The sequence below is a fragment of the Gallus gallus genome, chromosome 4 (genome assembly GCF_016699485.2).
Source record: "Gallus gallus isolate bGalGal1 chromosome 4, bGalGal1.mat.broiler.GRCg7b, whole genome shotgun sequence".
Lineage (NCBI taxonomy): Eukaryota > Metazoa > Chordata > Aves > Galliformes > Phasianidae > Gallus > Gallus gallus.
Genome location: NC_052535.1, coordinates 49,443,712 through 49,457,474, shown reverse-complemented (window position 1 = coordinate 49,457,474; position 13,763 = coordinate 49,443,712). Strand labels below are relative to the sequence as shown.

Genomic DNA, 13,763 nt, shown 5'->3' with positions numbered 1-13,763 from the left:
GTAAGGTAATGGTAAAATAGATAAGCTGTACTTCAATTATGACTGCATTTTAAAAGGAACTGTGTTATAAATAGAAAACTCTGCTCAAGGGGAGAGGCAAGTTAATTTCTCTCATCGATGCATGTCATGAAATTCTACAAGTCTATTCAAGTTGAGTAAAATTAAAGGTATTTCTTGGAGGCACACTGCTTTACTGAGTAGCAATTGCTAGAGCAGTCTTCCTTAATAATAAACTTTTTTCTAGATGCCTTGTTCTGGGCTGTTCATCATGCCTTCTCTAGCTTTTCAGTTCTGCTAGAAACAGTACTATTACTGTGACAACATCTATTTTTTCCATTGTTCCTTTGCTTCAGTAATATCTACAATCTACTAAAAATATGCAGTGGAGCAATAGATAGAAAAAATAAACTACCATCACTCATATGTGCAAAACAGTCTCTCCCACACGGCTCTTAAATCTGCTGAGGGTACCCTTTTGATACTAACTACCCCCCTTTGTAATCAACTTCTTGGGCTAATGAACAAACATCTGTCTCTAAGAGGAGTTCTAAATGTACTGTACAACCTTCTCCTTCAGGGAATTATGTATCTTTGTTATTTTCTGTGACCTGAGGCAACTTGAGGATGGAAAAGGTGGTTCTCCAGTGCCTCTAATATCACTGTGCAGTACTTGGTACCAGGTAGGATCTAAGAGGTGTGAGCTTGTATTTTAGTATGGTGACTGAAGCTGCTAAGGAGTGCTGTGGCATCAAATTGAATAGCTTGTTACATGCAGTGCCTAGAGGAGGTGAAATGCATTAACCTGGATTTGCTGGAAGCTTCACAGCTTTACTGACGTAGCTGAAAAGGAGCCAACATCATGCACAGTTATTACAAAGTCAGACTGAATTTATTATTCTCCAGAAATTCAAAATAAAAAAAAAAGAAGACAACATCTAGACACTTTGTTTTTAGCTGAGGGGCAGAAAAGCACTGTAAAATTCACATATGTAAACAGTCCAAAGGAAGGGCAGACCCTGGAAACACCCCAGAAAACTACCAGCATTACAGAGACCAACATAGTTCAGACATTTCTGTAAAGATTTAGATGAGCTCTTTACATAACGTTACTCAGCTGTTCTGACAAAAACATGGAAGCAGCTAGCTAAGCTTCCACAAACCAAGTCACAAGTGGAACAATTCCCTCAGCACAGCATTTCTAAGACAATTATGCTGTAATTAAAGAAAAAAAAAATGTACAATAGTACATATTGTTTTATAGTAAAACAGTATCTGAACAGATTCAGTTTTCCTTCTTTTTTTAAAGCATATACAGCTTTACAAAATATAAACCTTCCAAAGGTCAAATTCAAAAGCTTAGAAGAGGCTTTGCAAATTCTAAAAAAAATAACAGCCAATACACCATTGCTCCTGAAAGATGCACGTTTTATTTTACCTCACCAGTTTTGGCCTTGGAAGGTGAACCATAAACTCGAATAACATTCCACGTGAGCCCAGCAGCATCCTGCAGGTCAACTGAAGAAACCTCCTCTCATGGGAAGGCTCTCATTCAACTCATGCTCTATCAGTTTGATGTCCTCCAAGTCATCCTTTATAATGCTAATTAGGTGACTCAGGCCTTCTTGCTGCTGCTTCAGATGCTGCAGGTAGTTTAAAAACCAGAGTGAGTGTCGTTTAACTGCACAGATTTTAAGACAGATTTCTCAAAGTAGTCATATCTAGAAGCCTTAGCACATTGAAAAATGCAGCACAAATACTTTAAGAAGAAAAAACCAACAGTTTCAAGCACTAACTGCTGAATTCTAGCTTTATACAACCTTGAGACGTCGCAGTTGAAAACAGCAAAAAGGAGTTTATCATCAAACAAAAGCCCCAAAATTCTAAATCCTTCTCCCAGATTATTGCCTAGCTGGCTTAAATTATGAAATGGAGAGCATTTCAGCAGTCAACCAGGTAATACATACTTGCTTTATTTCCCTTAAGAGGTCTGAATCTATGTAATAACGCTCTTCAGCCCTCACTGCTCCAAAGTGGTTTTGCATCCTGATTTGGGACATGAGCTCATTCAGTCTGCCCTGTGAAAGGAGAATAGAGAGTCTGAAACACTACTCATTTACACAGAATCCTTAGAGAGTTGGAAATGATCTTTAAGGGCCCCTTACATCTGTCAGAGCTCCAGCGTGCATCACTCCAAGGCAACAGGGCAGGAACCTTTACTGCTTATAACTCACTTTTTTTTTTTTGTGGAAGGCATGTAAAGAGCAAGCAACACAACTACTTTTAAAGAATTTAAAAATACCGAAATACCTACCGGTCATGCAGCAGAAAACACAATGCTCTAATAATACTGCTGGACTTCTCTTCTACGAACTTCCCACAGTAAATGCACATGCACGGTTTGGAAAACTTGATTTGCAGAGGAAAAGAACAGGGTTAGCGGTAAAGTTCTGGGCAAAAATCTTTCAACTACTCACCCTGAACTGTGTGGGTGCATTAAGTTCACACTGAATTATATCTAACTGTACACGAAGCTGTTCTTCATCTGCTTGAATGGCATAGCCACTTTTCCTTTGGATCTCTTGTTTTATTAACACCTGCAAAAGAAGCCTTTGAGGTTTGTTAGAGAATACTTTGCTCATCTCTTTCCCTACCAGTCCACCCTTCCCTCTTTCTGTTCTTCCCCCGACAACTTGCTCATGAGATTTATTCTGTCATTCCTGCTGCTGCTCTAAGACTTCACAGTGGTCCCATGGCTTCTGAGCAAGCTCTTCCTCACAGCTCTGCATGTTAATTCAGTTTACAGGAAGTCAGAGTTTCATTTTCAGTAGTGGCCATGCACATGACTGCACAGGTCATCTGGGATCCCATCCCCTCTTGGTTTGCTTTCTGGCACCTAACTGGTTGTCAGAATGAGTCACTTAACAATGTGCGTGTTACCTGTAACGTTCTGTGAGAAAGAGCCATCAGCTTCCTTTTGTACTGTGCAATTTTTGCCATAGTTGTAGTCTGGTTTTTCTGCAGCTCACTGATATCTTCTGATATTATCTGCGGAGGATATAAATTAGTTTGCAGTTGTAAAAGTTTCTGATAACAGAGCACATTAGTCCTAATTTGAAACCAGGAGGTTGAAAATAGTACTGAGTTTTGCAAAGACCTTCAGTTGCTGAAGATGCTTTCAGTAAGCTTTTTGCTGGGCCACTGCTGCAAGTGGGATTTCCAGAAGGCATGAAAAATATGGGCGTCCAAATTAAGAGTCTGAGTCAATGCAACTTAATTCAGCCATTTTGAAAAATCCAAGTTTGATTTAGCCTATAACAACACAGCAAACTTGAGCCTGAAAAACCGAAACCCAAAACATACTTCTGGCCAAAATATACAATTAAGTAATATATTATGGAATAGTGAGGTGAAAAAAAAGAAGTCATCACAGTCCAGTGCATGTGGTTCCACCTTCAGTTTTTAGCATACAGGAGAAATGCCCATTTTATAACAAATCCTTCAGCAGTAGCAAGAGCAAATAATCATGATAAAACTAAAACTAAGAAAACTTACATCTAAGCGAGTTTGATGCTGTTTGGTCATCTGATCTTGGACCTTCAATCTTCTCAACAGTTCTTTGAAACCCACCATGGGCACAGGAATAAGCCTACAAGAAAATAAATATTTAATACAAACACGTGTCATAAAAAATAATTAATGACTGCAAGTGATCTTGGCTTTTGATAAATTAAGATTAAAAAATAAATCAAAAGAAAGATCTTCATCCTGACTCCTCTTTAAGCACCTAAATGGGTAAAGGGATTAGGGCAGGCATTTCTATTTAACCTCATTTCTTCAAATTATATCAACACTAGACCAAGTTGTCCTATAAAGGGTTTCTTGGCAGTTATTACTACACAATATTTTGCTTTACTCCCCCATTTCCAGGTACTTTTATAATAGTCACATAGACTATTAGACTTACTTGTCAGGATCAGGATTATCAACTTTGGCTTGTTCCCATATAATAGGATCGACACCTTAAAAAAAAAAAGAGAAAAGGTTTTTTATCTATTCAGATCTGTCCCTAGTAATGTAGAGAACGTTATCTTACAGCTGTTAAACAGGTAAGATATTAGGAAATACACAAACCCCAAGAAGGATGCTTAATGATGGTTGTACAAACTAAAGCTTAATCAAACAAGGGTAGCATGGTCTTGGGCTATGCACCAAAAGGCACACTCCTGCTGGCCTTAAAGGGCAGGGAAGTAATGATCAACAATTGATCCAAGCAGACAGTCCACGCTTAAACAAGAAAAATTATTTATTATTTCTGCAAATGCAGACTAACAAACTGTGCCCCACCACCATTGCACAGTCCTTACGACACACATCCAATGGTAAAGACCACCTTGCAATACACTGCCCCTATTCCTTAGTGCTGCAGCAATGAAACTCTGCTGCTCATCTCCTTACTGCAGCTTGGCTGTTCTGCCCAAATTCTTGCAATCCAGGTATAACAACTTCTGCTGTGTTTCGACATTGGTCTTAGTGAACTTACTACACAGTACCTGGCACGTACTGCACTGCTTTCCCTACCCACCACAAGAAGATCACTGCAAGTGCCACACATATTTCCTAAATATGGAGCATATACTAAGATTATCTTGAGCAGCAAGCTAAAATACAGCTGTTCATTTACCATCTGCAGCCATGTAATATACAGATACAGGCTAAGAGACACCCACCTTCCTCACTCAAAAAAAAAAAAAGCCAACAACCAAGGAAGCAAAAAAGGGACATGATTATTCTGACATATAGCTTTTTAAAACAAACACCGCCACAAAACAACCTCCATCAGACAAATCAAAGTAACTGACAATGGCCAAATCGCATATAGTCTGCTGCTGTGTGGCATACTACTGATAAATTAAGGTTTTGCACAACTGTCTTAGCAGACTAGGCTGCACTTCAGCAGCTAAGCTAGCTTGTAATTAGAACACGTCAGCACATCAGAATGCCTTCAAAACACTGACAGCTTTGAACAGTGTTTTCCAGTGGGCTGACACTCACACTTTTCCCAGAGAACCAATAAGCACCTGACAGAAGCCTGACTGTGCCCCAGAGGAGCCCCAGACCACATACCAGCAGGGGGATTTTGAAGGAGCTGTTTGACTTGGGCTGGGGAGAGCTCCGTTCTGGCCATGGAGAAGCTGACCCCCAGCTGCTGCAGGGATGACTTTATGTTGGCTTGTTCAAAGTGGGCGTAGAGGGTGGTTGCTGGAACTCTCCTTGAAGTGCCATTGGGTGAACGCTCAACGACATAAATGATCACTTCTGTCCTGAGCAAGACAAACACAAACTGTGAGACAAAGAAACGGCGTACAGAGGCTAACTCAGTGGAGAACAAACCTGAATTGAAGCTACTGCTTTTCCCAGCTGATGGCTAACTAACTTTATCTAACTGAGATATCAAGTCCCAGTAAATCTAGGGCTTAACACAGCGCAGCAGAAAATAACCTACAAGCACTGTAAATAGCCTACAAAAGTATGGTACCCCCAGTTTTAACAGCCATACCACACAGTAATACTAGTACTGCATTAAGAGTAATGCAAAAGCTTTGGTCTTTTAAAAAAAACAAGAAATGGTAGCAAAGTAACAAGCAGAAATGTCAGTGTCATCTGAAAAGCCTATTTCCTGAACTGAGCTGAGGGTTCTCAGCTGCACTCTCCATAAAAACAAGCAGCGTACACTGGAAAGATAAATGGTCTTAATGCCTTAAGTAAAACAAGAAGAAATGAGACAAAGTTAAACAGAGCTAAAAATCAATCAGTAAGAGTGGAAGACAGAACCACTACTACTTGGTAAGCAGATTAGGTGCCATCCCTTTTTATAATGTGCGACCCCAAAGAAAAAGCCAAAGTGTGTCAAGTTCACATACTGGTCATCTGGCATCGTTTTAACACCTTCTACGTTGACAGTAAGGGTCTGGTTTCCTCCCAGAATTTTATGTAGTGATTCTACGAGCTGCTGCTGCTGGCTTCGAATATCTGCTTCTTTTCTGTTGAAGACCAAGACCACCAGGCCATCTTCATCTTTGTTGTTGGGCATTAAACTGTAACCCACAGCCTGCAAATGAACAAACAAAAAGCCAGGGATACATTACCCAGCAAAACACATCATGTGGCATGGAGGGGAGGGACTAAACCAAGATAAACCCCTCAAGTGGTTCCAAATGCAAGTCACAACATATTTAGAGATGCAAAGGCATAATATCAATCCCCCTATATAAGTACCCTCACAAGGCCACCAGCAGAGTATCTTTCAAAAAAGAAAAAACAAAACCCAGAATTTTCAAGAAAAATGTTTCTAAGCATCCATTCCTCATCTGCAGTAAACCAGAACTATGGACTGGGAGATGCCAACTTCATGAAAATTCACTAGAGAATTCTAGAAAAGCTTTACATTACATTTCCAGATGTCTAACTAAGAAATAGTTACTGACATAGCCTAACTGAAAGATAAGCCAACCACAAATCTTCATGGATTTCTTAACATTTCTAATCCCATTGACCCAATTTGCCTGGCAGTATAAGTCAAAACAGAAAGATGAAATATTTCTATTAGCTAATATATGCATTAAGTAGGTTATCAGACAAGAATTTAGGGTAGCCAGTTTTCCTTATGTTGTTAATTGTCAGGGGTTTGCACACTTGCTTGTAAAATGTAACCCTATCTTTATGCAGTTACAAAGCTGTGATAAAGCTGTAGTAAGGTTAGATGTTTTAATCCAATGTCACAGACTAATACAAGAATCCTTTCTGCTACCTGTGTTAAGTACTAGTGTAGTCTCCCCATTAAAAAAAAGTAAATCCTGTTGGCTCCAAAATTAACTCCTCATCACTTGTATGGAAGACCCTGATTACTCACTGTAAAGGAAAACAGAGTAGGCACGTTTCATCTCATCTTGCCTAAGGATCACTGCACCAACCTACTGATGGTGACATGTTGGACAAAGGGTGTTTTTTAAGGCCTTATCACTGCACATGGATGACTTGTGTCTTTCCCCATGTGCAAGTCCAGCTGAAGAGAGAAACAAGTTGGGGATGTGTGCCAAAGCCTGGTCTCTGTCTGCAGGGGGTTATTTCCCACAAGGGTGAGCCTTGCAGAACCGGCCTCCTTTGGCTGGGCTGTTGTGTTAGGGAGCACAACAGTCACAGCTAAGGAACAATTCAGAACAATAGGGACAAAAATCTCATGTTTTTAAAGGAGGGACCTCCACGTTACTGGAGCTGCATTTGTCCCTGATGTAAGCCATCTATTCCTTCTGCTACCTCCAAAGAAAAACATACTATCACCTACTTTAAAATAAACAAACAAACAAACAAAAACATCCCTTTTGTTTCCTTAGTTCTGAACGAAGCCCACACTGTGGGGAAAGACTCAGTAACACAAGAAAGACTAAAGCCTATTATACACCAAGGTAAAGTACTAAGTAGTACCAAGTTTTACTACGCAAACTCGTACTAAGACTACATATACACCACTCCTCCAATAGGTCTGTTTAAAAAATAAAGATCCCTTTTCAGGATTTCTCTACAAAATTAAATATTTTCAGGCTGGCGGGTTTTTTGTTTGCTTGTTTTGTTTTTACTTTGGCATGGTTGTTCAAATGATAACCTTTATTCCATACCTTAAAAGCGCCCTTTTCTTGGTTAGGTCCCATATGCCTCTCATTTGTTCTAAAACAGGAATTGTGCACAAATGGACTCCTCAGCACCTATGGAACCCTTCTGGCAACACTTCACTCCTGTTAGATGCCTGATGCTTACAGAGGTGATAAGCCAAAGGAGCTTATGATGCTTTGCTCCAATGCCTATGCTAACAACTTAACTGCTTTTTTGTAGGCATCTGCCGTGGCCAGCAGACAACTGATTTCTCAGCGTTTCACGTTAGGCATGGGAGTTCACAATGGCATTGCCCATTCTCACATCGCAACAGTAAACGTAGTACGTGGCACCCCATGTCTAACCTGAAATGAGAACTTACTTATTTTAGAACACAGAACTCCAAGATCACCAGTTTTGTACCAGATAATTTATACTTCGCTGTTCTTTGAAAACCCATAAAGCTTTAAAGCTGCTTTAGGTGACAACTTCCAAGAAAGTAGGCTTTCATGTGCACCATCATCAAAATGCTCAAGATAACAGCTAAAAAGGTAACGCATGAGAAACCAAATGGTTGTTACGCATACACTGAGTTGACACAAAGATTTTATTACACTGTCACGGTACGAGTACCAAAACTGAGCATTAACCTACATGCAGGCTAGAAAGTTTGCCCTTCAAGGGATCGCCTTGGGAAAGGAGAGAATCACCATGCCCGGCCTGACCCAAATCCACAAGTCCAAAGCTTAGCAAGAAAGCTTAGCAAGAAAGTCAGCAGGCACAAGATTTGTGGAGGATTAAGATCTGCAGGCTAATATATTTAAGGCTGATATACAAAGCTGATACATTTAAGATAGTGTGCACAGACCAGGCTCTTAGCCAGTTTTAATAAAGGAGGTAACAAAAAAAAACCCAAACACGCTGAAGTTCCTATTCCAGATACTGAAAGTTTCCTTCAGATGTGAAGATTATTTTAAATAGTTTCTGTAATACTGTAACCTAAACAAATGCATGTTAAAATTAATTTCTGGAGATCTGATCTACACATGCTAATCTAAATGCTATCATAGAAGAGGTGAGTTTCATAATCATTGAACGGTTTGTGAGCCTCAAATGCACTTCCTATCTAGAATTTCAGCAATATCTGGACTTGTAGCACCTCTACACCTTCACACCTCTTTATATTAAAACATGCTTCAGAAGTGCAAACATTACCTGGAAAAATGCTCTTTCATATTACTCTTTGCAGAAATAAAATTAATTTAATATTCGTGAGATACTTAGACAAAGAATCAACAAGCAGAATAACCACTTCTGAGCTGTCTGTGAGCAGGTGAATAATTCATACCTTAAATCTGCAAAATGGGTTTTCCTGCGTGAACTCCACTGGAGCAATGTTATTGCTGAAGTACCCCTTCCCTGTTCCCCAGAAGGCCTGCAGCTGGTTCCATTTTGCCAAGATGGCATCTCTCTCATCTCCCAAGAGTGTCGGAGCTGAGAGAGCACTGGCAGTATTGATGAGCTGGTTTGACTGGGCAGGTGTCTGAGCAGGCTGGCTGAACAAACCGCCTCCTAATGCTGCATTGGATGGAGAAACAAATAAACTCCTTTACCAACATAGATAGGCTTGCCTGCTAAGACGTGCTGTCTGAGTATCATTGACATCACTTCTCACATTTTCAGAATCAAAATAAACACACAAAAATGTAAATCAGCGTCAGTGCTTTATGAAAGTGTCTTTTTACACCCAAACTTCATCAGTAAAAGAAGTTCCCGTGGGTGAGTTAAGAGACTTACTCTTTCCTATTTAAATGACATAAATACATTCACTCACGGCATGGTCTGGTACCTTGAATATCTTAATGCAAAAGGTAGCTTTGCTGTTATAAATTCAGTGGGCTCAGAGCCTGCAGCCATTCATTATCCAACTTAAATTTGTTTAAATTGAACAGTTTCCCTCCTCCTTCTAACAAGGCCATGACTGCTGACATTGTCTCTACCACCACTAACTCTAAGTGGCAAATACTGCCACCAGAAACCTGTCTGAGCTCATTTAAGAAAAGGGCAAGGGCTGCAAACATAAGTATTTCAAAAGGCAAATTTCTGAGAAGCCTCCATGCAGCCTAAGTTCAAGTGTAACAGGCTCCTTAGATTATTCACTTCAGTCTCACCACTCAAGCTCCAGTTGCTCTCTTACCCTTTTTCTTTGGCAACCAAAGCACAAATGAAGAGAAGGCTGTACTTACAGGTCTGCTGCTGCTGCTGCTGCTGGGTACCGAAGCCTCCAAAGCCTAACCCAGTTCCCAACCCAGTACCCAAGCCAGTACCAGTGCCTGTCCCAAAACTAGTACCAAATCCAAAGCCTTTGTTCTGGGTAGCACCAAAGAGTCCTGGGAAAATAAGCAAAGAATTATTGAGAACAGGATAAAAGTACATGTGAGCTGCAAAACATTAATTATCATGAAGGGCTAATGCTACACTTCATTCTAAGAATACTTTCAGATTTGTGCTCTTACCGGTGGTGCCTGTATTGGTGGGAGCAGAAAAACTAAATGCTGGTGCTGCAGTGGTAGTGGTTGTCCCAAATCCTCCAAACGCACCTAATGAACAAAGTTTGCAGGTAAGGCAGGCTGTGTGCTGTGAGTGCCAGCTGTGCCCAAGATGACAGGTAACTGCACGCTTCAATGGGTGTTATGAGATGCAGACAGATGCTTTATGTGTTATTTTACAAGCATGTGGTTGACACTGACCATGGGGACCAAGTTCATTATCCAGGGGGATGGAAGAAAACACAAACCAGAAAGCCAATACATCCACAGTACGTCAAGAATGCAAAGCAGCAGTAAACAAAGTAACAGCAGCAGTAACAAATGCCCTCTTACTTGTGGCAAACACAACTTGCAATAGTATTTCTTAGATTGGTTGGAAGTATTCCTAAAAATCAATGTTGCTGCTAAGCATTTAATAAGCAATCACGTTTCATGAGCTTTTCTGACATTTATAAAGTCTTAAGAGCAAAAAGAGAAGCAACTCAACTCTGAGGCCAGGGTGCACACAATCACTGTGCCTACACAAAATTGCTGTCAGAGCAATGATTTTTGTACAAGTAAAATACTGCAAAGTCTTTTTCCCCCAAGGCTACTCTTCCCATCACCTAAAAGCTTCCCCAGCAACTCTCACTTTGAGGTTCAACTGTTATCCAGAGGAGAACACACTAAACTTACTGGCTTCCCACAGGTTTTCAGGAAATCCAGCTGCTGGCAAGCAGGGGGAAACCCAAGCACAGGCCCAAAGCTCCACCATGCCTCCCAGAGTCTTTGCGTTTGTCCTTCTGACCACACCGTCTCTTCACAGACTCTTTGCTAATGCACCATCTCACCCAATGTGCAGCATGAGGACACTTGAATAGCCCCGTGTTTCAAATCCTCCATGTTTCTGACAGATTTTTACATATGTTCAAATGGAGATAGACGGTCCAGTACATAGAATGCATCAAAACAAAGCAATGCTACCTGTGCTCATTCACATGGCAATAGCAAAAATATGTTTAGAGTTCCTGCACTTACCGCCCTGTATATACACACAAAATAAAGAGCTCAAAACAAGGCTGACGTGCAGCCACACTTTATTTTAATTCAGCAAACAACACAACTAAATATAAGAGCTGCTCCCTGAAACTTTCAGGTTTGAGTCCTATCAGCAAGTGAGCAACCCTAGCAGGAATACTGTCAGATGACACAATGTTTAGATAGATGTGGATACAAATCTATTTAACATCCTTTCTTAGAGAAGGCTCTAAAAGTGCAAACTACTAAACGAAATAATGTATCCAAGCTCTCCTGGATTGGTTACAATTCAGCTCAAGAAATACAGCCCAGTAGCATTCATACCAAATTAAAAACCAAACCAGATCCCTTGAGCTCACAGAACAGGAAAGAGTATTCTAACAGAGGGAGCGAGGATGCCATGGAATGAATATAACTCCTATACGAGCAGCAGCAACGAGAAGCAAGGGATAACTCTATATCGGAAAAAGCATGAGAAATCCGTATAGTTTTTTTTAACAAAATGGAAAAGACTTAACTTGAAATTTATCAGCTGGTCACTCAGAATTGATGAGCCTACACGGGGCCACATAGGGTTTTCTCAACAAGCAGTCAGCGCGCATCATGCTGGACAAAACCCTCCCAGAGAATCACTTTGCTGGGACGCGCACCACGTCAAGAGGCAGAACAGTTTTAGGAATGCAGGTAACAGTGAGGGCCATTCATTTTTATGCTGATCGTATAAAATTTGTTTCTCCACAGAAACAACTGAAGTGCGGCACATTCATGGTAACCAACGGAAGGCCGATGAGGAGACATGGGGAGGATGAAAACCATGACTGCAGCAGTCCAAGAATCTCACGTGAGGAAATGAGGCATTAAGGACCAGCTCTGCAATAGTTCTGATGGCCCAGCCCTAAAGGCAGAACCAGTGTTTCGTTTCTGTTGTGTGATCAAGACTCAATTTTGGACTGGATAAGGCTAGCAGGGTACCACGATTCACCTCCAGTTCAGTGTCTAATCAGGCACGTGGTCATTCTTCCTTAACAGCTATTTCTGGAGAATTTAGTAGGAAAAAAAATCCCTTACAATTACATGGCTCTACCTCATTCCACTTCCAGAGCTTTTGCCTCCAGTCTTCATTGGATATGAAAGAAGTTCAGCACTGATTCTGAGTCAGGAATGCAATTCTTGGACCTCTGCTGTTAACATTTATTACAGAACAAGTATTTGTACAATATCTACCTGCACTTGCCAGACTGTTACCAAAATTGAATGGTGGAGTTGAGGTAGTAGAAACACCGAAATTCCCAATATTAAAATTCACTGCGGGATTAGCAGCTAATCCGAAACCCCCAAAATTAAACCCACCGGCGGTGGAGTTTGTGGTTTCAAGCCCACCAAATCCTGACAAGCATGAAGCAGAAAGAGAGCAAGGCAGCGTTAGTTCTGGGAGAAAGGCAGGTTCAGAAGTAACAGCCGATATACTGTTTAGGCACCAGACACGAGGCAGACGTAGTTAATAACGAGAGTAAGGTATTAATTGGCACCGAGCACGAATTACTAAGCAGCTCAAAGCAAGGTTTAACCCCGTTCTCCCCACGTTACTACTGGGACGCTGTTCCGGAGCCGAAGGGCACAGGAAGCCCAGGGACGCCCAGCAGCACGCCGCCGGGGCTCGCTCCAGCCGCACTCACAGCCGCGCCTCCACCGCCCCTCCCTCAGCGGCCGCCGCGCCCCTCCATCCCCACCCGGAGGCCCCGCACTCACCGCTGGGGTTGGAGGCCCCGGCGCCCGCCGCCGTCCCGAAGTTGAAGGCCATGAGGGGGCCGCAGCGGCGGGAGGCGTGCCCGCAGCCCTTACCGCCGGGAACAAACGGGCGGCGCTTCCGGCCCCATCCCCACAGCGCTTCCGGGTGGGGCGGGCCGCCGCGCCCCGTCTGCGCCGTCGTGCGCCGCCAGGCGGCCCGGCAGTACTACTGCGAGTGGGGGTGCGGAGGGAGGCCGTCGGAGCGGCTCCCCCGCCGTAGGCATTTCGCCGTCTGAAGCGCGAACGTTCTCTTAGAACTTTCTCGCTTGTTAACCGAGAGGGAAGCTCGGAGAGGACTTCCGCTGGCAGCGAGCACGCTTAGTAATGTGGTCGTAACGGCGAGCATCGTCAGCCGACCCAGTTGGAACAAAACTTGAGCGAGGCACCAGCAAGGCAAAAAACACACCCGACCAATCAAACCGATGGAGAAAAACAAACAAAATAACCCCACAGTACCTCTATTTAGAAGAAAATGATACATTTTACAGCGTGTTTCATTGTCTAGATCTAATGGAAACGCATCTCAATTAGAATACTCCATCAGAGGAAAAAATCCCACTGCTGTGACTGTCCATAAAAACCAGCTGTCACTCGGCAAGGAAAAAGTGCTTACAGCTTTTCCAGGCCCCACGCGTACCTCACTCTGGAGGTGTATTTGATGCCACACAACAAATGTCACTGACGAACCCACACGCACACCGCTGGTAGCTGTGATAGCACCAGTGACAAAAAGCACACCACCGTCGTAACACCATCCACCAT

The 13,763-nt window shown here is 42.2% G+C and overlaps 1 protein-coding gene across 4 annotated transcripts; it reads right to left on the bottom strand.

Moving 5' to 3' along the window:
• Positions 1–870: 870 nt before the first annotated feature.
• On the bottom strand, positions 871–13,073 carry NUP54 (nucleoporin 54). Of its 4 annotated transcripts, XM_015276423.4 has the most exons (13): positions 12,963–13,073; positions 12,438–12,599; positions 10,164–10,247; positions 9,894–10,037; positions 8,996–9,225; positions 5,922–6,109; positions 5,125–5,321; positions 3,965–4,019; positions 3,553–3,646; positions 2,938–3,045; positions 2,475–2,594; positions 1,965–2,075; positions 871–1,640 (listed from the first exon to the last, which is right to left on the bottom strand). In XM_015276423.4, exons 1-13 carry the CDS (start codon positions 13,012–13,014, stop codon positions 1,512–1,514), a joined length of 1,674 nt encoding a protein of 557 aa, XP_015131909.1. In that variant the 5' UTR covers positions 13,015–13,073; the 3' UTR covers positions 871–1,511. The 4 variants fall into 4 exon arrangements, 3 of the variants coding, with proteins under 3 accessions (XP_015131909.1, XP_015131910.1, XP_046796765.1); XM_015276424.4 differs by lacking the exon at positions 12,438–12,599; XR_003074921.3 differs by lacking the exon at positions 871–1,640 and having other exon boundaries at positions 2,475–2,607.
• Positions 13,074–13,763: the final 690 nt, after the last annotated feature.

What these genes read in the sequence shown, in the direction of transcription:
- NUP54 (XM_015276423.4), bottom strand. Translation starts at nt 13,014, where the DNA reads ATGGCCTTCAACTTCGGGACGGCGGCGGGCGCCGGGGCCTCCAACCCC. An exon ending in GATAATCCTGATCCTGACAA is followed by an intron (nt 3,647 to 3,964) that starts GTAAGTCTAATA and finishes ATTTTCTTGTAG; the next exon opens with GCTTATTCCTGTGCCCATGG. An exon ending in TCTTAAGGGAAATAAAGCAA is followed by an intron (nt 1,641 to 1,964) that starts GTATGTATTACC and finishes AACTACCTGCAG; the next exon opens with CATCTGAAGCAGCAGCAAGA.